We start from the raw sequence: 23,340 nt of genomic DNA, 5'->3' as shown, positions 1-23,340 counted from the left end.
GGCAAAGCCACAGTAGAGGGAGCTATGGCAGGAGCTCTTCTGATTGGAGCAGGTGTGGTTACAGGTTTTAGGAACCAAAGGCACTGAGTGACGGACAGATGGGCACAGTTCAGTGAAGCGTCCGCACTCAGGAGCAAGGTGAGAAGAGGTAATGTGTTGACCACCTCTCCACCTCAAAGGAAAACTGAAGAAATAACAACATAAAATAGCAAAATAGTGGGGTAGGAAGAATCAAACCGGAAGTTCCAGTTTTACACTAAACGTAAATGGCCTGAACACCTCTATCAAAGCAGAGGACTGTGAGAAAGGTCTTCGTCTTTATTTTTAACAAACACACTATTGAGAGGAGTTCAGTAAAGCAAACTAATAATGGGCAATTGAAAAACAAAGGAACGGCCAAATAACCCTGGGCTGGTACATGCAAAAGCCAGGTGAGCAGTGCCCACATCAGCGTTGAGACAGGCCTCCCCAGGGTACCACTTCTGGAGGAGACATATCTGTGAACTCTGATGTGGTAGAGAGCAGAAAAAACTGGTAAAATGGAAGCTACTGGAAGTGCAGGGCAACACAGATTAAGCATGATCACTGCAGGAGACCTTAATGCGCCCCTCAGAACAGGACGGTTCTGTGGGACACAAAACGAGCGAGGGTGTGGACAGTTCATGTTGCAGTGGGTTCTAATGGTAACCTGAAACAATGGTCCCTGTTACCTACAGCCGTGTAACAAGCACCCCAAACCCCGTGCCGCCTCACGCCTGTCCCGAGGAGCTCCCTGAACTGGGGTGTGGGCAGGGCTCCGTGGGGGCGGCCCCTCCCTGCTCTGCCTGGCTCCGTCAGGCTTCCTTCCAGCCCAGTTTCCAGGACGGGAGGTGCACAGGCCTGGAGAGTGGGCAGGATCACTCCGCCACCTTCTTGCGGTGCATGGAGCCCAGACACAGTGGGAGGAGCGGCAAAGAAGCTTGGGACCGCGTTTTAGAGCCAGCGCTGTGACTGTGGATCCTGCTAACAGAGGTTCTCTCTCCTTATGCCCATGGAACACCGTAGAACCAATCCTTCTGCTTAGCTGGGAAGAACCACCTAACAGGTTTTGAGAGGTTAAGATGCAGTTGGCTGTGATCAAAACCCAGGATGATTAGAAATAAACAGCTGTGAATTCACCACACAGGCCCTGCTGTTTGGGAATTAAGCAGTGCTCCTCTCGGTCACCGTCAGAACCAACAGGAGATGGACGTGAGTGAGCCTGACACGTAGGGTCATGGCCGATCGATCCCCCTGTGTGGTAGGAAGTGTGTTCCAGGCCTGACCCCCCAGCACCGACTGTGGACACCAGCATTCTTCGTACCATTGCCCACTCTTTTTTTAAAATTTTATTTATTTATTTGACAGAGAAAGATCACAAGTAGGCAGAGAGGCAGGCAGAGAGAGAAAGGGGAAGCAGGCCTACGCGGGACTCGATTCCAGGACCCTGAGATCGTGACCTGAGCCGAAGGCAGTGGCTTAACCCACTGAGCACCCAGGCGCCCCCTTATTGCCCACTTGTACTAGTGGCTTCTTCGTGTGGCAATCTTGTGTCTGCATGTGGCTTGAAATTCACTTATTAAAAGCTGGGTCCCAGCACCAGGGCAGCTCGCTGAACCACCTGAAGCCTGTGTGACTGGAGTCGGCCTCAGTAGGCACCTGCAGTCCCTGGGCAGGGACAGTGACCAGAGGACGGCCTTCCCTCAGAGGCGAGCCGGGCATCTTGCGATCAGGGATGATGCGTCTGAGGCTGTTAGGGCCGTGGGTGGGGCCAAGTGTCTGGTCTTGGTCTTCTACGCCTTGCCCCTTGCCGAATACACACATTGTCGTGGGGCTTACGCCCCTCTGAGGTGCCACAGGTGACACATGTCCCTGTGGACCTACAGACAGAGGAGGAGGAAGCTGGAGGTCCCCAGGAGCTGGGGGGCTCCTGTGGACAAACCAGCCCCAGCTTCGGCCGCAGGGGCCACCGGCTGAAACCTGTCCTTCATTCTTCATGCTCTCCCCAAGGCCATCAGGCCTCCAGCGGAGCCTGGAAAGACTCCTGGAGAAGGGGCCGTGTCTGCGAGGCGGGACACCCGCCACCCACCCCCATCGGTCCCTGAGCCCAGGGGGGGGAGACTGAGGTTGGGGGTACAAGGGCAGCCCAGGGGCCTGACCCCAAGCAGGGGGCCGAGGAGAGGGGTCCTCGGGGCCTCACTGCACCCATACACATGAGGGAGGCCACCAGCCTGACAGCAGTCCACTCGGGCAGTGGCTGGGGTGGGGGACAGCGCTGCAGCCCCTCACCAGGCCAGGGGGCTGGACAGCAGCTGTCGCCCCCTCGCAGGGCCCAGCTGCTGGGTAGATGGGAGCGTCCGTCCCCATGGTGACAGAATAAGTCTCCCGGGCTCTCCTGCGTGGCCTGCAGAACAGCCGCCCCAGACAGCTGGCAGGTGGGGCTGGTTCTCGGGGGGAAGTGGCCCAAAGCCTTCTGAGACACCCCAAACCTGTGACGACCTCCCATGGGTGGGGATGCTCCCATGGTGGCTGGCCGGTCCAGGCTTTCCAGCCCCAGGCAGGGGCTTCTACCTCCTCACGGGGCCCTCTTGGGAATTTGGGGTGGCTGGCCCGTTGGGGAGAGGCTGCAGGGGGCCCAGAAGCACCAATGACTTTGGGCAGCTGGGCCCCAGACTTCTGTGGGTTTGGGGGTCCGTGTGGCACCCACAGGGGCATAGTGTCTGACCTGGGGACACTGTGGGTCTACCTGGGTCCCTCGGCCCCTAGGCTGTCACCCCCATGCCGGGTGAGGGGACGCTGGGGAAGAAGCAGGCACGGCCTCTCCCAGAGTTTGCCACACAGCCCTTTGAGTACAGAAGGCTGCCGTGCTTGGGCTTGGTGCTGGACCGCGCTTGCAAAGTGAAGGCAGTCCCTGGCCTTAGGGAGACAGCCATGGGCGGGGGAGGGGGCCCCTCAGCCGGGATGCATCCCACTGCCCTGTCGGGAGCCTGGACGGGCCAGGGAGACACAGGTCAGGTCTGGATGGAGGTGTTGACGGCTTGGGATGCCTCATACAGGTTTGGGGGGCGGGTCAGGAGGGGCATCTGGGCCATGGGCAGCCTGAGGGGTCCTGAGACAGGTCTGGGGAGGCCTTGGACGTGTCAGACCCTGACCAGGCAGACTGTCCTCCTCCTGCGCCTGCCCCGGGGGTCCCTCCTATCTTGAGCCCTGTCAACACCACTGTGTCCTGTAGGTCCCTCTGTGGCATTTCCACAGACCCAAGGGGCTCTTCTCGTTTCAGACCTCCCCTGCCGCAGGAGGTGGGCACCCCCAGGACCCTCGTTTTGTTGATGAGGACGCTCAGGCGTTGGGTGGAGTGGCCACTGGAACCCCTGCCCTGGGGGTCCGGCGATGCTGGGTCTTGCTATCCTGGGGGGCAGTGGGGGCATTCAGGGGCCTGCCCCACTGTCCCAGCCCAGAGCTCCCCTCAGGCGTCAGGGCCCCCTTCCCTGTCCTCCCGGTGGCTGAATTGGGGCCTGGCCCACAGGCCCTGTTAGGGCCACTTCGGGGAGCCAGGACCTTGGACAGGAAGCAAAGGGGTCCAGGGCCAAGGTTGTGGGGCCACACATTTGTGAGCCTGTGGGGCATACCCCCCCGCGGTGGGGGTAGGGGCAGTTGACCAGGAGAGGCAGGTGGGGTATATTCCCCAGCCCAGCATGGGCCTCCTGCCCCCTTTGGGGGGCTGCGCCGTGGTGCCTGTTCCAATGTGGGGTCACTTGGGGTGGGTCTGGTGTCCCACAGGGTGGGCAGCGAGTGTGCATGGAGGGCCCCAGCTGTGCTCGGCACATGTCACCAGGAGGCCCAGGAGCCCTCAGCACGGGCACGCAGCTGGGAGCAGCTGGCCGCAGGCTGTCTGCGAACAAAGGGTGCTCTGAGCGGTCTGTAGACCTGCTTCGTGCTCTCGGGCCAGCTGGGAATGCTGAGAGCAGCTCCCCTGTGGCTTATCTGCTCCCACGTGGAGGTACAACAGCTGGGCCGGCCCCAAAGCTGTCCAGGCTCTGGGCTGGAGGGACCGCACCCTGCACCCCCCGCCCCGTGGGATGCCTCCTGGCCCCAGGCTGGCCCCCGGGTTTCCCAGGCTTGTGGGGGGAGGAGGGGAAGGTCCTCACGCTGGTCACCCACGCCACTGTGCCTCTGCCAGTCTCCGCTCCCCCTTCTCCGCCCGCCGGTGTCCCATCTGCCCTGGAAAGTCTGGGGATCCTTCTCCCCGAGGAGGCCTCTGGGGGGACCGGGAGTGCCTGCAAAGCCGTCCCCAGGGTGCGTCCCCAAGCCGGCCAGAGCCAGGAAGGCGGCGGTCCTCCTGTCCTTGGCCCCGATTTCTGCCCTCCCCTCCCCCACCGACAACCCGCAGGGCCCTCTGGCCCGCAGTCCCCAGCACTTAACCCCTGGGGGCTGGCCATCCGCCTCTCCTGAAAATTTTTCACGTAAAGATAACGGAGTAGTAACATCACAGAACCCGGGGACGGGCGAGAGGAAGGGTCAGGGAGGCGGCCTTTACTGTTTAGCCAAAGAGAAAATATTTTCCCTGCCCGAAGCCGGGCTGTAGGCTCAGCTCATCTGAGCGGTTTACCCTTCAGGCCGTCCAGCTGCCTGTCACACGTGAGCAGCTCGTGGCCGGGACGTTCCCGGGGCGTCTGCGGCCCGCGATGCCGGCAGCGCCGGCCTCCGCGCACACGGGCTTTGGACCATCTTCCCGCCGAGGATTCGCAGGCTGATAAGGAAGGCGCGTAGATAAGGTGACCAGTGACCTTCATCCCCTCCCGGCGCCGTGGGTCCCCAGTTACGAAACGCTTGAGTCATCGGCAACCTTTCCCCCGTGTGCGCTCGCGGGGAGACCAGATAAGCACCTGCTTTTCGGAACCTTTATCTGCCCTCCCGGGATTGGCAGATCTGCTGTCACAATCCCATCACCCCCAGACCCTGAGGGCAGGTGCAGGCCGGTGTGCAGGCCACGTGCCCCCTCCTGGGACTCGGGGCTCTTCTCCCTCAGTCAACTTGGACCTGGTATTTGTCAGCCAAACGGCGGGGTTTCGGGTCTGGGCCTCTCAGTGCCGAGCGGGGGGTGGGTGCACCTGGGCTGTGGCACGTCCGCGCTGGCTTGGGGCCCTCTGGGAGCGTCACGCACACTCGGACCACACTGCGGTGAAACTGGGCAGGGGGGAAGTGGGGAGACCCCCCCTCAGTCACGGCACCACCCCAAGCTGGCCCTCTGCGCCTCCCTTTCCCTGCGGTCCCCGCGGGAGGAGGCCCTGCGAGGGCCCGGGCGTCGGGCACTCCCCTCCCCGGAGCAAGTGGCAGCCATGAAGACGGGGACACGTACCCCTCGGCCACTCTGCGCCGCGTCTGGGGGCCCAGCTCCGGGCGCTACACACATCCGTGCTGTGCGGCCGGCCCACCGCCCGTCTCCGGGACTCTCCATCTTCCCAAACAGAAACTCTGTCCCCTTGAGACCCCGACCCCACCCCCACCCCCAGAGCTCACCCCACAGCCCCAGGGCCCACGGCGCGGCTTTCTTGTTTAAAAATCGCACCGTGTCTGTTCTGCCCTCCTCCCCAGTCTGTGCTGCGGCCGGCGCCGGCACCGGCTCCCGTGCTCTCCCCTCGTCGGCACGCACCCCTTCTTTCTCTGCTCGCCCCCGTGGACAGGTGGGCGGCGTGCAGGGTGGCCGTGGTCAGTGTTTCCATTGTGAACGGGGGGCGTGTACTTGTGGAATTAGTGTTTTTGTTTCTTTCGGGAAACCCCCAGCAGTGCAGCGGCTGGGTCGTCGGCTCTGTTTCAACTCTCCGCGGACCCTCGGTCCTGTGGTCCAGAGCGGCTGTCCCGGTGAGGGCTGTCCTGGCGAGGGCTCTATCCCCCATGGAGCGGAAGGGGTCCCCTTCCCCGCGCCCTCGCCGGCACCTGTTAATGGCGTGTTTTTGGCGTGAGCCGTTCGGACTGGTGCGAGGTGGCGTCGCGTCCTGATTCTAATCTGGGTTTCCCTGTCGCCTGGCCGGCTGGAGCCTCTGCTCACGCGTCTGTCCATCCCTCCTCTGTCTTCTCTAGAGAAACGTCTGCTCGGATCCTCTACCTGTTTTTTTGTTTTTTGTTTTTTTTTTTTTAAAGATTTTATTTATTTTGACAGACAGAAATCACAGGGAGGCAGAGAGGCAGAGAGAGAGAGGAAAGGAAGCAGGCTCCCTGCTGAGCAGAGAGCCCGATGTGGGGCTCGATCCCAGGACCCCGAGATCATGACCTGAGCCGAAGGCAGAGGCTTTAACCCACTGAGCCACCCAGGTGCCCCTCTACCTGGTTTTTAATCGGGCTCTTGCCTAGGAACTGTGTGCTTAAAAGTCTAAATCATACCCACGACGCCAGCGTGGACCAGCCCTTCCACCGGCCGCCAGGGAGACCCCGCGGAGAGCCCAGGCTCGGCCTGGACTGAGGCCCCTGGGACGACACGAGTGAAGGCTGCTCAGCCCCTCGGCGTCCTGTAGGTGCTTCCGTCTGCACCTCTGTTTCCGCGCCCACCGTGGCTCGCGGGGCCTGCAGCCGGGGCCAGCTTGGTCTGTCTATATGACGGTATCTGGGGCAGGAGGGGTCCCTTTGTCCCTCTGGTTGGACTGTGGTCTCGGCGAGATCCCGGTCACAAGCACAGCCTCTCTCCTTGTGTCTGCGGGGCAGAGCTCAGGGCCATGCTCCACCAACAGCCCAGCCTCCTGGTCTGCATCCTTGACCCGGATGCACTCCCAGGGTCAGGCGGGCCCAGGCAGGGCTGGCCGAGGGCGCCTCTGGGCTGGCTGTCTCTGGAGGGAGAGCCAGGTGGCTTCCACGGGGCTGGTGGACGGGGCTTCCGGGGGGTGGAGGCGGGTTGAGCTGGGCTGAGAAGGGTGTAAGAACCCAGAGAGGCGCTATGTGTGTGTGGGGGGGGTGCACCGAGCCCTGGGGGGGCTGGGTCGGGGCAGCCCCTGGGGTATGGGGCTGCCGTGGGGCGTTGGGAGGCTCTCAGGACAGGCTGGGGTGAGGCCCTGGAATGTAAGGGCACTGTACGGACAGCGAGGAGGGGCAGCGGAGGCTTGAGCACGGGGTCCAGGGGAGGTAACAGCGGTTAGCAGCCTCTGCAGGGAGCCTGAGGCCCCTTTCATCCACCTTCGGGCTTGCTTAGGGCCTGGTATGTGAAGACAGATGGCCCTTGGGCCTGTTCTGTCGGAGTGGACAAAACCGAGAGGGTGGTGGGTCACCTCCCTGAGTCTGGGCCTTGAGGCTGGAAGCTGGGCTCCCTCAGCCTGGAACCGGGAAGAAGGGGCCCTGCCCTTCCGTGAGCCTGCTGTGCACAGGGGTACGGTCGCTGAAGCCGGGCTGGCACCAGGGATGACGGGGTCAGCCTTCTGCAGGCCGCATACCATCCCCCACCCCCAAGTCTCCGCAAGTGGACGGTCCGTCCCAGTCACACCCCCACGCAGCCTCCAGCCTGGGGCGGCCAGGGCACCTCCATGACATCCTCCCAGGGCCCTGCTGGCCCAGTGCCGTGGGCTAGCCCGGCCGGCCCTCCCGAGCCCAGGTCAGTGGACAGGCGGCTCTGAGAGAGAGCACAGGGCCAGGCTGGCCAGGAAACCTGTTCCTGGGAGTGCTTGAGCCACAGGGAGCCCCCGGAGGGCCCAGCCAGCAGCATCTGGGGCGGAGGCCCCAGCTGAGGCCTTGACCCTGTGCAACACCCTACCCAGAGTCCGAGGCTGCCCACGGTAGAGGTCATTTGGTCTCTGAGCAAACATCCATCCGCTCCGTCTCACGCCTCTGGACAGTAAAGGGCTCCTTCCCGCCCTTCCCAGCGTGCCGGCCGCACAGCATCCGTGAGCTGGGCCCTGCCTGGGTCTGGGCCTGCCTCCGACTCCACGCGCGCCCTGTGCAGCCCGCTGGGCCTCATGCTGCTTTCCAGCCTCAAACAGGATTTGAGGATTAGCATGGTTTTAAATTATTCCTACACCTCAGCCCTCCAGAGGGGAACCACGTTCTCAGACGGCCGGCCCTGGGAGGGCAGGGGGAGCTCGAGCGGCCGCCGGCTCTCCCGACGTGTGAGAGAGAGCAAGACAGTTTGGGAGGCGGGGGAGACACAGCCACCCTGTTAGCTACTTGTTTATTGAAAGGTTTTGCTGTTGTTGTTGTTTTTAAAAACAAGACGTTTCTAGTGCTTTAAATCTCTTTAGGACACAGCTGGGGAGGGCGCTTAAGTAACAAGCAAATACTTGCAAGTGAGACAAAAACCAGAGAGCGTTGAGCCCAGGTGGTGAGTGGGCTGTGGAGCTGGGACGGAGGCGCCCAGGACGGTTCCTCTGGGGACCACCTGGCGGCCAGGGGAGCCCTCCTCCGTGAGGATGCCAGCGCCCGTGTCTCCACTCCAGGGACAAGGCAGGCGGCCAGATGCCGGCCCACCCTTTCCGTGCCCCGCGGGCTCCTCACTGACCACGGGCTCATCCCGCCGCCCGGGACCCGGCAGGGCCAGGTTCTCGGGGAGCACGTGCACGAGACGGAGACCTGTGCACGGGCCGCGCTCAGCCCGCTCACCGGCCCGTCTGCGTCTCGCGGCCGTTCATTCAGGAGATCTGCGTGGAGCGGGGGCTGGGCGGTGCGCGTGGCCCCGGCCCTGGTGGGCTCAGCCAGCCTCCAGCCCAGGCCGCGGCCCCCAGAGCCATGGGCTAGGGTAGGATCCGACGCTGTCCCAAGAGGTCATGGAGCCTGCAGGTTCGTGTCCCCCTGCCTCGCTCGCAGCCCCCGTTATGGACGGAGAACTTCTTCGCAGAAGGGAGGGGGTCACCTTTCCTGCCGTTACCCACCGAGCTGACCCCCAGCCCAGGCCGGCCGGCAGAAGCGTCCTAGTCAGTGACACTTGGGAGCCAGGGGACCCTGTCCAGCCTCCCCCTTGTGGCAGGGAGGGCCGTGGTGGGGCCTGGGAGCAGGGGCCCCCTGCCAGGGCCAGACACCAGGGGCAGGATAAGATGGGGCAGGGGGCCGTCCGGAGGCCAGCACGGCTGGTCTCTTCCCCTCGGCAGCACCCCCGGGATGGGTCCACGCTGGCAGTGTCAGCATCTCTTCCATCTGTAAGGCTGAGTGATAGTCCCTTGTATGGACAGACCCGTTTTGGTTGGCTGTTCAGGGTTCCTTGAGACGCCGCATGAATTTAGGATAAGTTTTTCTGTTTCTCTGAAACACACAAGCCGTGGGGGCTTGGGGAGCGACGGTGCTGCATCTGTCGATAATTCTCGGGGCATTGGCCTCGTGGCCTCGTGCACCTGTGTGTCTCCTTCCGTCCCTTGTCCCAGCGTTTTCCCGTTTTCGCCCCGCAGGTCTTTGTCCTCCTTGGTTAATCCGTGACTTTTGTTCTCTTCGACGCTGCCGTAAGCCGTAGCGTTTTTGTCATTTCTTGCGAAGGTGGTTCGTTGGCGGTGGAGAGAGCACGATGATTCGAGCGGGCTGACTCTGTACCCAGCCTTGCGGAATTCTAGTAAGATCTGACAGGTGCGTGTGGGGGGATCCATGGAGTTTCCTATGCGTGAGGTCACGTCCCCTGAGAACAGAGGCCGTCTCGCTTCTCCTTTGCCCTGGCGGGATCTCGGAGCCCGGTGGCGCACGCACGGGCGGCGGGGGGGTTCTTGCCTCACTCCTGACCGTGGAGAGGTAGCTCCTGTCCTCAGTGGTGTGCTGCTTACTGTGGGGTTTCCAGATGTGGCGTGCGTTAGGTGCCTGTGGTCTCCTTGTCGTCCTGACTTGTTCCCTGCTTGCAGCACAAAGTGCTGTGGCATTTTCTCACACTTTTTTGTGTCAATGGAGGTCATGTGTTTCTTTTCCTTCTTTCCCTGAACACGATGTGTTCCTGCGGTCGATGGTCTTACGCCGAGCCATCCTTGCCTTCCAGACCTGAATCCCACATGGCCGTGGCGTGGATCTCTCCAACATGCTCCAGAGGCAGCTCGGGTCCTGGGCCGGGCCCCTCTGCTCCTAGGGGCTTCCTCTGGCTTTGCTCTCGGGCCTGCCGGCCTCATGGGATGGGTTAGGAAGTGCTCCCTCTTCTTCCGTGTTTCAGAGAAATTCGAGGAAAATTGATGGGTTCTTCTCTGAACATTTGCTAGAATTCACCAGCGGAGCTTCAGGTCCCCTCCGTTGACCGACGATGGCTTCCCTTTGATGGGAGAGCGAGGTCCAGTCTCCTCACTAGCTATGGACCTAGTAAGGTGTCCCAGGTCCTTCTGAGAAACCTCGGTAGGGTTGTGTCTCTTGGAACCTGTCTGCTTGGTCTGGGCTGCCTGGTTTCCTTTGAACTTGATTCTTCACCCGTCTTCCACCCAGCAGTCCACCCAGCAGTCCCTGTATCCATGGCCCATCCATCGTCCGTGGCCTGGATGTGAGCCCTCAGCACTCTGGCTTCTGCTCCTTGGGCTGGCCTGACCCCAGACTGAAATGGGGAACCGCTGTGGCCGGAGCCCTGACTGTGGTCAGCACTGCCGAGGGGCACTGGTCCACAGCAGACCTGGTACCCGCCCTTCCTTGGAGGGGACGGCCAGAGATGGCCTCTGAGACCCTTCCCCTCCTGCTCCGGGTGCCCACCCCCACCCGACCACCCTGGGAGCTATTGTGTCTCGGCCCCAGGGAAGGCGGCCAAGCACCCCTGGATGGGGTGTCCTGGCCGGTATGGGGGCTCTGAAGCAAAACAGGGACCACCCCACGAGGACGGGTGTCCCCAGCACCCAAATCAAGATGTATGGCCTGAGCTCTGGGGACTCTGTGGTTCATGTGAGTGCTGGCCAGAGAATGTGGGCCCCAAGACACCATATTTTTCATGTCCCTGGGGGACGTCCTTGGTGTGGACATCCCCTTGGGCCTGCTTGGGCCCTGGTCAGAAGAGCAAGCGGGTGTCTGCTGCTGGTGGACCCGGCCTCGGACTGCCGCCCTGTCCAGGTGGGCCCCGCGGTCGGCTCCCCCCACCCCTGGCAGACCAGGGCCTGGGCCGCTGCCCTCGGGCGTCTCTCATGGAGGCCCCCAGCTCACTCCCCTTTGCCCCGCAGGAGATTGTCCTGGTGGTGTTCTTTGGGACGGAGTACGTGGTCCGCCTTTGGTCAGCAGGCTGCCGCAGCAAGTACGTCGGCATCTGGGGAAGGCTGCGCTTTGCCCGGAAGCCCATCTCCATCATCGGTGAGTCCCGCCTGCCCCCGCGGAGCTTCGCCCCCAGCTTCCTGGCCACGGGTTGGGCACCCTCCCCGGGAAGGAGGATCCGGCAGGGTGGGCTCCATCATGAGCGCCAGCAGACAGAGACCCCCTGAGGCCACGGGGTGACCCTCTGAGCCCGGCTGTGGAGGAGGCAGCCTCAGCCGCTGCTCGCGGGGACGGCTTGGTCACACTGGACACGGCGTTGCGGGGGGTCTGCCGCCCCAGCGGCCTGGGAGGTGGGCCTGGGGGTGCCTGAGACACAGAGCCAGTCTCCCTGTCCGAGGGGCCATGTCCTCCCGACCGCGAGGCTCCTTCTCCTGAGCCGGTGCCTGGCTGGGTGACACGCCATCCCTCCCCAGACCTCATCGTGGTCCTGGCCTCCATGGTGGTCCTCTGCGTGGGCTCCAAAGGGCAGGTGTTTGCTACCTCGGCCATCAGGTACAGTGGGCCACAGGCTGTCCCGGCTGGGCTGTGAGAACCGCAGGCAGCGTCCTGGGGGAGGGGGCGCAGGCTCCGACCCCACACGGACTTAGGTTTCCCCGGGTTGGAGGCCCAGCATGAGCCCTTCTAGGACTTGGGCTGGGACCTAACCTTCTGGGGACCTCAGTCTGCTCATCTGCCCACTGGGGTGATCCCAGGGCCTCCCCCAGGAGCAGAGGAGTTTGGAGACCTGAGGGTTGGGTGGGGCCTCCCACCCCGTGCTTGAGGGGGCGGTTCTGAGCCAGGCTTTGAGGGGCGGCCCCGGGCAGGAGCTGGGGGGAGGGGCTGAGCAGGTGAGCCGGGCGCAGGGCACAGCGACATCTCCCCCACAGGGGCATCCGCTTCCTCCAGATCCTGCGGATGCTGCACGTGGACCGTCAGGGTGGCACCTGGAGGCTGCTGGGCTCTGTGGTCTTCATCCACCGCCAGGTGGGCGGACTGGGTGGGGTGCAGGGGCCTGGACGGCAGGTGAGGGGGTGCACAGACGAGGTAGCCACCCTCTCGGCCAAGGGCAAAGAGCTGGGGGCAGAGTGTGGGACAGAGTGCGGGACGGGGAAAGGGGCTCAGAGAGCTCAGCGCCGCGGAGGGGACAGGGCCCGTCCTGCGAAGGTGAGGCATGGTCGGAGCTTGTGCGAGCCGGCCTGTCCCTCCGGGCAACAGCTGCGGCCCGACACCGGCCGCGGAGCATGGGGTGGTGGCGCATGGGCCGAAGTCAGTGTGGGCAGGGGAGCCACGTGGGGACTCATGGCGAACCGTCGGGAGAGCCCGGAGCTTGCCGGGGGCCGGCCCCCCGGTCTGCAATGTCTGTCCGGAGCATGGGCACGGAGGCCGGGCCGCCCCAAGGCCTCAGCTGATGCGCCCTCCGCCCGCCCCGCCCCCAGGAGCTCATCACCACCTTGTACATCGGCTTCCTGGGCCTCATCTTCTCCTCGTACTTCGTGTATCTGGCCGAGAAGGACGCCGTGAACGATTCTGGCCAAGTGGAGTTTGGCAGCTACGCGGACGCCCTGTGGTGGGGGGTGGTAAGTGGGGGCACGCCGGGCAGCGGCGGGGCCGGGGGTGTCGGGGTCTGGGGCCCCGTGGTAGACCCTTCGTGCCCAGAGGGCACTATGGGGAGGTTCTCAGTGTCTCGGAGCTGGCATACGGGTGTCTGACGGGGCAACGGGGCGTGTGCGGAGGCCGGGAGCTCCTGCCCGCCCCCAGGCTGGGCTCTGTGTGGCCCGTCCCAGGGCACCCACCATCCATCCTTTGCTCTGGCCACGTGGGGAGGGGAGGGTCAGGCGCAGGGCCTGTCCAGGAGGGTCTGTGCTGGCCCGGGAGTGTCCCTGTGCCGAGGAGTGCAATGCTGGACAGCAGATAACCCAGGACGTGAGGGTTGAGTCCTCGAGGGAACGGAAGAGCGCTCCCCTTTCTGGACAGTGCACCAGGCTTGTAGGTGCGGTGGCTGGGCTCTGCCCCCGAGACATGAGGGCTCCCCGGGCTGCAGAGATGGGCTCCTTGGGCACACGACGGTGGGGCCCGTCACCCCGGCTTCACTTGTAAGTGGCCAGAGCCTGGGCTGGGTGGCTCCGGGCTCGCTGGGCTGCCAGTTTGCGGGAGAAGTGGACGTAAGGCGGGCGGGTTCCCAGCAGGCCAGGCTTGTGGGAACGGGGGACATCCCACCCAGGACCGAGTTTGGCTGTGGACAGCCAGGCATGGCCCTCGCCAGCCACATGCGTCCCGAGTCCTGCCTGCGTCCTTGCCGTGTGGCCCACGGAGCGACCGCTGAGGGCATGAGGGGCGCCCGTGACCACACCCTCCACCGCAGCTCGGCCTTGTTGGGAGCAGGGGCCTGGGCACTTCTGTGCGGGGCGGCTGGTAGCTCCCCCAGCCGCAAGGACTGCGAGGGGCCCGGGAACCACATGGGCAAGGCCGTGCCGCAGCCCGGGACGGACAGCTGCTGCGCAGAGGGACGGGTTGTGGCCACAGGCCGGGCCCTCACGCTTCCACTGTTCCCTCCTTCAGACGCTGGAGTGCGGCCGGCTAGTGCCCCCGCGGGCTCTAGGACGGAGCCGGCAGCAGCGGAGTGGGAAACAGTGGCCCTCATTACAGGCTGAGCGAGACTTGGTGCGGAGCCCCTTAGAGCTGGGGGTGGGGCGGCAGACATCTGGGCTCGTTAGGGTCTTGGGGTGCAGGGACACCAGCTGTGGCGAGGCCTTGGGGGCAGGACAGAGTCTTGGGGGCACTGGGCGGGGGGGTCACAGCCATGGCAGGCCCCAGCCAGGTCTGCCCCCGGTCTTTTCCCGTCCAGAAAACATGGGCCTTGCTCTCTCCTGGGGCTCGCCACCCTCTTCCTGAAAGGAGGCCCATCCCAGTTGGACTGGGGGCGTTGGGAAGCCTTGCTGTGGCCCCCAGGCCGGCCCACGCCCCGCCGTGCTTGTGCCTAACGCCTGCAAGGCCAAGCACACGGGGAGGCCCCGATGTTGGTGAGTCTGTGTCTTTTCTGGAAGCTCCCGGTGTGCCAGGCTGCTCAAGGAAGGGAAGGACATGCTGACCCAGCTCTGGGCCGGTTCCAGCCCCGGTTCCAGCCCCGGTTCTGGCATCCGTGAGCCCCCTTGGCCCAGGTGCGGCAGCCCCTAGCAGGTTAAGGCGGGAGGGCTCAGCCCCCCATGGGCAGCTTGCCAGTGGCGGGTGGAGGGGCCAAGCCCCGGGGACGGGCCCATGGGGACAGGCTGCCCAGAGCCAGGAGGAAGTGTGTGGGTGATCGCCCGAGGCCCGGCTGATCAGTGGTGCCCGGCCTTGGGGCTGCCCTCCCTGCCTTCGCGGGCGGCCCCAGGCGCGGCAGGCGGCTGAGGCTGCTCCCCTGCCCCCAGCCCTGGGCCGAGCAGCGCCCCCACTCCCACACCTGTGCAAACATCCGCCCGCCGGCCGGGAAAACAGCCCCTTTGTGCCCAGCTTGGCACCGGTGCCCCAGCCCTCGCCGTCAGCTGCAGCCCCAGCCTCGGCCACCGCGGGCCCTGGCCTGGCCATTGTTCCCGCCAGGCCCTGCGCCTCTGGGCCGCCCCGGGCCCCCCGCCCCCCGGGGCTCCGGGGCAAACGGAGCCATTCATAGCCGCGGCTGCCCCTGCAGCTGTCCGGGCAGGAGCAGCCCCCAAGGCTTGAGTTATGGGCTGTGTTCCTGGCGCGTCTCGGACAGACCTCAAGAAATGCAAGACGGGGCCGGCCCTGATTGGGGCTTTCCAGCGAGTTTGGGGATTCGCAACTGCGCCCAGCACTCGTTCTCTGCCCCTTCCCCATGTCCTGTCTCCCTTTCCCTCCGCAGGAGGGGGCGCCGGCCCCGAGGCTCCCTGCCCGGGGCAGACAGGAGAGGGGGTGCTGCCCTGGGACACCCATGGGGGGCTGGCAAAGGCCACATGCCGGACCATTTCTGGTCTCCACACTGTGTCCGTCCTGGGCTTTGTTTGCGCTCCCCACGGCCCTCACCCCACAGGCTGGGCTGGGGGCAGACCAGAAGCCAGACTGGCTTCTCAGGGATGCGCACGATAGACCCTAAAACGGGCGTCTGGGCCACCGGGAGGTGAGACAGGGCCATCTCCTGCGTGGGGAGAGCGGGGGAGCTGGTGCGCCGAGGCCCTGGAGCCCGTCCGGGCTGGGGGTGTCTGGGGGTGGCCCCAGGTGTCCTCAGTCTCTGGGCTCAGCAGTGTCTGTGGTACGGACGGATGACTGAGTTCACGAGCCGTGGCACCGGGGACAGCGGGGTATCTACCTCCCGGCAAGGCTGTTGGAGTCCCACAGTCTGAGGCACTTAAGACAAGAGCAGCGTAGTCTCTCCTAGTCTGGAGACCAGAAGGCCAAGATGGACGCGTGGGCAGGGCCGCAGTCCCTCCGGAGGCTCCGGGGAGGGTCCTTCCTGCCTCTTCCAGCTGCCGGGGCTTCAGGCTTCCCTGGGTGTGCGGCCACATCTTCTGTCTCTTGTAAGGACACTTGTCTTGGGTTTAGAGCCTGCCCAGGAAGACCAGGAGGATCTCCAGCGCGCTCTGCCTGCAGCCACCTCGACAGAGGCCCTGTTTCCAAACACGCTCCTGTTCTGAGGGTCTGTGTGGGCCTGACGTCTAGGGGGACACGTTCAGCCCAGGGTGGCGGAGTCCCAGCCAGACTTCACGAGAAGCAACCCACCCCCCAAGCCTTGGTTCTGGGTCGTCTGACAGGGGTGTTCGCTCAATGGCTGAGTGTCTCCTCTCGTCCCGCAGCCCGGGGGGGGGGGGCGCCCCGCCCCCCCAGGGGTGGCGCCCCGTGCCCGGCTGCTGAGGCGTTTAAGACTTTTCTTCGGCCTTGGAACAAAATGCGTTTGTTTGTGTTAAAGTTTGAGTGGAGGGAAAAGCCGTTTTTGCAAACACGGGCTCCTCTGTTTAGCGCCCGGGGGTCTCTCAAATCCGGAGGCTGCCGGGCTCTGTTTACCCCGTGCTCTAAATTTAGTCTTTTTAGAGTGAATGCGCTGGAAGCCCGTCCCTGCCTTTCAACCGCCGTTGAGAGTCTGATTCCCGTTCCCTCTCTCCTCAGCCGGCAGTTCCAGAAGGGTCCAGCCTCTAGGGCTGGACAGCCTCCTGGCCAGGTGAGGTCAGCTGGGCCTGGGGCCTGAGTAAGGGCCTGGGTGAGGACAGGACCCCCCCCCCCCAAGACATTCGCATGGAAGCCCCGTCAGCACCACCAAGAACACGGCCAGTGTCAGGACCTCCCCATAGCTGGAAAAACTGAGGCCGGTGAGCCCGGGGTTGGCAAGCCAGGACCCCACCCCAGCACTAAGACCCCACCTATTCTGGGGCTCTCTCTGCCTGGAGCTCTCTGCAGAGCCTGCGGGTGCTGTGTGGTTGAGAACCAAAGTCTGCAGGACCCCAGCTTGTGCCTATAGACCACCAGGTGTGGGGGAAGGACTGTGGGCTCCTTCCCCGAGAAAGGACCTTGGCGATGGGTTTTGCAGGTTGAGTAGGAGCCCACAAGGTGAGTGCGGCGTCTTGTACCTCCTGCCCACGGGCTGATCCCTGGGGGGTGCGAGGGAGTTCTTCTGTGACTTGGCGGGCCCCGTGAAGGCAGCAAACAGGGTTCATTTCTCCTGAGGTGGGGGTTCAGCTCGTGTCTGTGAGGGCAAGAACGCTCCAGGTTCAGCCTTTTGGGAGGAGACGGGGTCGGCATGCGGGAACGCTGTGAGAGGAATCCAGGTGACTCCGTGATTAGGAGCTCCGCCACCCACCACCTGTGTGGCCTGCACGGGTTACCTGACCTGTCCAGGCCCATTTGTAAACTTGGTAGCGAACGAGTGCCCACACCCACCAAAGCTGGGGAAGTCACGTCAGCAAGGACATGGGAAGCCTGGGGCCCTGGGCACCCAGTGAGGAGGCAGCACAGGCTGGCTGTGAACCATGGGGGGCCCTTGCGAGCCACAGCTCTCTAGGTCTTCCCCAAAACCAGACACTTGGGTTGGACCCGTAGCAGCCTAATTCACACTAAAGTGTATATGGCTGCCATGGTCCAGTCACACCCCTGAGCCCTTCTGGTTTAGAGAATCTCGCTCTGCCCCTGACCAGCTCCCCACTTCTAGCACTTTCAGCCCCTTTCGGAGCAGGTGTTTCGGCCCCTGCTGACGCCAAGGGCCTCATGTTTCTGATCCCTGTCCCAAAGACCTGGGCAAGACCAGTCACATGGAAGGGGCTCCTAGATGCCTCCGGAGGGGCGGGGGGGAGATGAGGGGGACAGACCAGTGTCCACTTCCAAAGATGTCAACTCAGCGGCACTGTTGAACTGGTCCTGGGGCCAGTGAGCATGGGATTGGTCCATTCCTCAGTTTCCCCATCCGTAAAACAGTGAGGCCGCAGAGTGCCTCCTCGGGTTGGCGTGGGGCTCACCGGGTCCTCAGGCCCAGGAAGGTTGCAGATGAGGACTCTCCTTAGACTGTCCGGCCCTCCCGGAGAGGCCAGCTCTTGGCAAGAAAACCTACTTCTCCACGCACAGATGTGATGGTGCGTTGCTGCTGTCCTGCCCAGCGCCGGCGCAGCGACACGGCAACAGCCTGCGTCTCCTGCTCTCAGAGCTATAGCCATGGTCTGCACAAGGTCATTTTCAGGGTCCCTGGAGGACCTTCTCTGCCCTGGCAGTCAGGGAGGGCTTCTTGAGGTGGTGACATCTGAGCTGAGACCTGAAGTGGAGTCAGACCTGAAGCCCTGCTACAGGGTGGACACGTCAGCCTCTGTGCCAGCCTCTGGGCTGTGCACAGGAGAAGGGCAGAGAGAGGGGTCCTGGCTACCCCCTGTCTACGGCATGCCGTCTGCGGGTCCTGTCCGAGCCCGCCAGGGCCAGGGCTGGAGCCTGAGCTCCCTGTGAGGGAGACCGTGGACTCACGGAAGGAGAGGCTCTGGTCTGTGCGGGTCTGTGTTCAGGGACTTTGTTCTGCCCAAGGAAAGGAAGTCCGTTTCTTTTGGGGTGTTTGCTGTCTTTTGACCCATTGTTTGCCTGCCTGGCCGGGTGGTTCCCCAGCCCCCGTTTGCCAGCATGTGTTCCCTTCATGGCGATTTCCCACCAGCTAGGCCAGGGCCCCCAGGGCAGCCCCGTGGTGGCTGGGGCCAAGCGTACCCTCAGGACCAGTGCCTGAGGACCCCTGCCCCTGCCAGTCACAGCCCGAGACCGTCCTGCCACCCTGACCACCCCCTTTGTGTCCTCCAGGCCTCCTCCAGGCAAGTTGGTGGCCCGTGGTGGCACGGCAGTCTTTGGCCAGGGCTTTCCTCTGCAGCCGTGCCGTGTCGTGGTGTGGACCAGTGGGCTGTGCCCGCTTAGTCACTTACCAGTGATAAGACCTCGCGCACAGCGCCTGCCCTTGTCCGCCTTGGCTTCTCCTCCATAAGCTGGTCCCTAACTCATGCCACCATCCCAGCTGGCCAAGTGGATGCACCACTGGTGTGAGTCCCTCGGTGTCTACACCAGCACTGCTGTCACACCCACACGTGGACAGATGGCCACGCTGCCTCCCGATGGGCCGACCAACCCCCCAGGGCAGCCCCGGTTTCTAGGCTGGGTGTTGGAGGTTGGCCTTCCAGAGGCTGCTTTAGAGAGGAGCACAAAACACTGGGGCCAGCTTCTCAGGGGATGGTTCTAGAAAGTTCCCTCAACCTCCTGTCCCTCAAAACGTGAGCAAAGAAACAGAGACAAGCACACACGCCAGCGCCAGCCTCCAGAGGATGACGGCGGCTTGGTTCCCCTCCGGCCTGCCCCCACGACCTGTCCCCGGTGTCACACGTCTGTGGGTTGGCATGTGAGCTGGTCCGCCTGGGCCGCTGCCTGGTGGCCCGCCCCCAGGGGAGGGCCGCGGGGGCTGTGCTGTGTCTCCCCACGTCTGTGGGCCCAGGATGTGCAGCTCTGCACCCAGGACCACCCTGACTGGGGGGCAGCTGGCGAGCACAGTGGCCGGAGAGGGGGTGCCCTGAGCTGCCCGAGTCTGTGACCTCAGGAAGAGCAGCAGCTCAGGGGGGGGGGGGGGGGTGGATGGGCCTCCGAGAGCCAGAGGACGTCGGTAACAATGTGGGTCTGTGACCTGGTGTGAGAGGCACGTGCCCTCCGCAGGGTGGGGGACGCCTGGCTGGACACCCCGTGTGCGCCGGCCCGCCACAGGGAGCCCTAGCACCCCAGCTGTCGTGGGGCTGGCGGGTCGGGGTGCTGGTTGGTCTGCTCAGGGAGATGGTCTTGGGGGCCTGCCTGTGGCCCTCCATTTGCTTTCCCGTCACCAGGTTTGTTTGTTTGTTTTACTCATTATGGTCATTTAAAAGGTCGTATGCTTGAGTTTTCCGCGACGCCCTTAAACCTAGCCCCCGAGGTGGGAGCCCCCCGCCTCACCCTGCCCAGCAGTCACTCGCACACTTACTGGTCTCGGGTGCTTTCTGCACTCTCAGCGGTCGCCGTGGACCCCAGAGAGCCTTTGCCCGTGTGGATCATACCTCTCCACGCTCAGCGCGGAGGAAAGTACCCCTGAGCCATTTTAAGAAGTTTTCTTGTTTATTCATTAAAATGGCAACAGACCCGCTCTACGTTTATATAAATAAAAAGACTTTATGAACATTTTTACTTTCTCGGAATGGCTAGGTGTAGCTCTAATGTCGCCCTCCGCCGTTGGCAGCCCCAGACCTGCCCTCGCTCCGCACGCCCGGGGGCTCTGCACAGGCAGCTGCGGCGCAGGCCTCCCATGTGGGGCGCAGGCCGTGGGAGAGGACGCCCTGCAGACGAGGGGGCTCCAGGCTTCCCCGGGGCCTCTGACCTGCCAGCTGGTCGTCAGGCTGGCCCTCAGCCCTGGGGTGGTCTGGTCCCACCCTGCAGGCACCTGCACGCGGTCTGGGTGTGCACGCGTGCGTGTGTCTGTGCATGTGTGGGTGTGCATGTGCGTGTGCACGTGTGTGTGCACGTGCGTGTGTGTGCATGCGCACGCGTGTGGTGCCTCAGCTGCGTGGGAGGCACATTTGTGGGTCCGCGCCCGCCTCCACCGGCTCAGGTGTCCCATGTACAGGACAGGGCCATAAGCAGCACCAGGCGTTCCATGTTGGGGGGGGTGGATGTGTGTTTCTGAGGGTCGGTGGCCTTGTGGAAGTCCCAGGACCCCAAGCAGATGTGTGCTTAGGCTGCCGTGGGCTCAGCAGTGCCCGGCCCCGGCTGCCCCCAGCGCTAGAAGCTGAGCGCTTGCCCAGACTCACCTGCCCGCTGATGGGCTCGTCCTGCCTGCCCCTCCCACCTGCTCCAACGCTGTGGGCGGCCCCGTGGCTGTCCCTGCCTGGCCGTGGCCACGGGGTGTCTCCCACCCTCTGAGCTCCACGTTTGGTGGGGAGTACCCACCAGGGTCCCGGGATGGGCGGCCACTGCCACAGACCTCACCATGTCCTGTTTGGCCTCACCTTCCGTTGGCATCTGTTCTGTGGGCTGCCCTGGCTCTCTGTCCCCCTGTTGCCCATACTGGCGCCTCGGGGCCGGGCATCGAGGGAAGACTGTGTGCAGACCTTCCCCGGCTGCCCAGAGTCTGTTCTCGCCGGCCTGGCCTGGCCTGGAGGCTCCGGAGGGGAGAAGCCAGGCTGCTCAGAACAGGACCCAGGTGACCGCGGGGCGGGCAGGTGCCAGCCAGGCTCACCTCCAAAGGCAGGAAGCCACATGGATGTTCTGGGCCACTGTGTCTCCGGGTGTGAACATGTGGGACCCGGGCATCCCTGGTCTGCTGGACAGGCTCAAAGCCCATGCTTGCAAAGCCCCTGGGCGGCCCCAGGGCCAGCGTCCAGGCAGGCATGGGCCCGAGGGCGTCGGAGCTGAGTGATGGGCACAGCCAGGCTGGGCCCTCGATTCCTGTGGGATGTTGCATTCAGGCTTATGCTGGAGGCCGCGGCAGCTGATCTCAGATGCTAACGGGACAGGAGCCTGGGGCGGGGCAGTGCCCGTGATCCCACCGCCAGCTCCGAGGGTCGGCTCCCCCACTGAGAAGGCGGCTTGGGCTGTGTCTGGTGCTCTTGGAAGAAGGGGGACTGAGCCATCTGGTACCCAGAGTGGCGTCAGGAAATGGCGCCTCACCCCTGTCCTCCTGGTCGAGGACCAGCCTCGGTGGGAGCTTCCGGCCTCCTGGGCGGCGGCCCTGCTGTGGGCCGGGGCAGGTGGTGCACCAGGGAGTCCCGCTGGGGCGCCCGCCCCTGTGCACACCCACGGCCTCGCTCCTTGCACGGCCTGGGCTCTGGGAGACACGGCTGTCCTCTGGGCAGGAGCCCCGTGACAGCAGGGGGGTGGGCTCGGACTGGACGGTCGCGTGTCCTGAGCTTCCGGGCGGCCCCTCTCACAGGTCACGGTCACCACCATCGGCTACGGGGACAAGGTGCCGCAGACGTGGGTCGGGAAGACCATCGCCTCCTGCTTCTCCGTGTTTGCCATCTCCTTCTTCGCGCTCCCGGCGGTAGGTGCTGCCTGGCAGGGCCGCCGCGCACGCGCCCCCGGCGGGGCTCCCCCGAGCTCGGGGCCCACTCACCACGGCGCCCCCGCCCTCCTACCCCCAGAGCGCCCTTGGCAGCGGGTGTGGGCAGTGGTCAGTGGGGGCCTTCGGTAGCAGACAGTCGGGTGCAGGCGTGGATTCACCCCGAGGGGACACGGGGAGGCCCCAGCAGCAGCCGGCCCGCGATGGCACAGGCAGAGTCCCTGCACTGCTGGAGGCCCGAGCTAGGCCTTGACCCATGTCCTCCCCAGAAACTGTGGACCATGAGGTTTGCACCTTCTAGTTGCCCGTGTGGGCACACGGGTCCGTGTGTCCCTGTAGGGCGTGGGCGTATGTGACACGTCACTCCCCACAGGCACGTGTATGGATTCCGTGCACGTGCCGCACACATGGGTACGACTGGTCTCTGCGATGGACGAGGGGCTTGCTTCCCACCAAACTGGTCCCGTCTGTCCTGTTGGCTGTCCCGGGCACGCAGCTGCAGACCCTCTCAGATGGGGCTACCTTACGCCCAGGCTGGCAAGCAGGCACCTGCCCTGCGCCCCTGGCGCCTGTCGTGTCCCCCAGGCCGGGCCGGGCAGTGGCTGCCCGAGTGGACATGAGCCCTGGTCTCGCTGCTTCCCAGGGGATTCTCGGCTCCGGCTTCGCCCTGAAGGTCCAGCAGAAGCAGAGACAGAAGCACTTCAACAGGCAGATCCCAGCGGCCGCCTCCCTCATTCAGGTGAGGGCACCCGCCGTGGGCGCGCGGTGGGCGTGTCACACCCGTCACATCTCAGCATCCATTCTGAGATCCCAAAGCTGCTCTCTGCCGTGATGCTTGGAGCAGATCCCTTCAGAGTCGAGATGCAGACTGTGGGCCCACGCCAGCTAGTGGGCCCGGGAGCGCGGGCTGCTCGGCTCCCTCCCTACAGGGTCCTGCAGAGGGTCACATCCTTCGGGGAGGGCCGGGGGACAGGGATGCGCCCTGACCAGCTCCCAGACAGGGGTCTTTCCATGGGCCTCTCCCCTCCCAGCCACAGAAGCCGACCTTGGCGTCTTGTTCCTCAGCCTCCTTCCCCCGCCCCACCCCACCCCTGCTCTGCACTGGAGCAGATCTAGGAGAGAAAAGGGAAGGGTTCCCATGTGGCTGTCCCTCAGGGGGACCAGGGTCCTGCTTGTGCAGTATGGGCACCTTCTGGGTGTCCCCGGCACCCCATGGAGCTTGGACATCCCTGTGGCAGCAGGTGGGACTGGTGAGCCGATCGCACGGCCACACCCTGGGTTCCAGGGCCCTTCGGTGGCTGATCAGGGGCCCAGGGCTGCTGTGATGAGGTCTGGGGGCTGGAGAGACAGAGCCTAAGAGCAGCGTGGGCGGGGGGGTGGGGGCTGAGCTCCTGAGCGCCCTGCTCCGCCCTGTGAACCAGGGCCCCTGGAACCCACCAGACAATGGCTGGTTCTTTTCAGGCTAACAAAGACCAAAAATCATCTGAAAACCAGGTCCCAGAGGGTCTGGGGAGGGAAGAGTGGGAAGGAGCAGGCCCAGGGCCGGCCCGGGGAGTAGCTGAGGGGGATCTTGGGGCACAGGTGTAGTCCGTGTCCAGCCGTGGATGTGGGGCCCCCTGCCCAGTGGGGCAGCTGCACCCAGGACTGGATGCCCGCTAGGGACGCCCCGGGGT

At 64.3% G+C, this 23,340-nt stretch overlaps 1 protein-coding gene across 9 annotated transcripts in view; it reads left to right on the top strand.

Annotated features, from left to right (window-relative positions):
* KCNQ1 (potassium voltage-gated channel subfamily Q member 1) overlaps positions 1–23,340 on the top strand; it is a 308,703-nt gene that overhangs the window by 67,913 nt on the left and 217,450 nt on the right. For all 9 annotated transcript variants that reach the window (XM_059150971.1, XM_059150927.1, XM_059150937.1 and 6 more), the window contains exons 3-8: positions 11,091–11,217; positions 11,592–11,670; positions 12,045–12,141; positions 12,594–12,734; positions 21,539–21,649; positions 22,311–22,406. In XM_059150971.1, the coding sequence (XP_059006954.1) occupies positions 11,091–11,217; positions 11,592–11,670; positions 12,045–12,141; positions 12,594–12,734; positions 21,539–21,649; positions 22,311–22,406 (651 nt within the window). The remainder of the gene's footprint in view (positions 1–11,090; positions 11,218–11,591; positions 11,671–12,044; positions 12,142–12,593; positions 12,735–21,538; positions 21,650–22,310; positions 22,407–23,340) is intronic.

The sequence above is a fragment of the Mustela lutreola genome, chromosome 1, assembly GCF_030435805.1.
Source record: "Mustela lutreola isolate mMusLut2 chromosome 1, mMusLut2.pri, whole genome shotgun sequence".
NCBI lineage: Eukaryota > Metazoa > Chordata > Mammalia > Carnivora > Mustelidae > Mustela > Mustela lutreola.
This window is presented reverse-complemented; position numbering and strand designations above follow the sequence as displayed.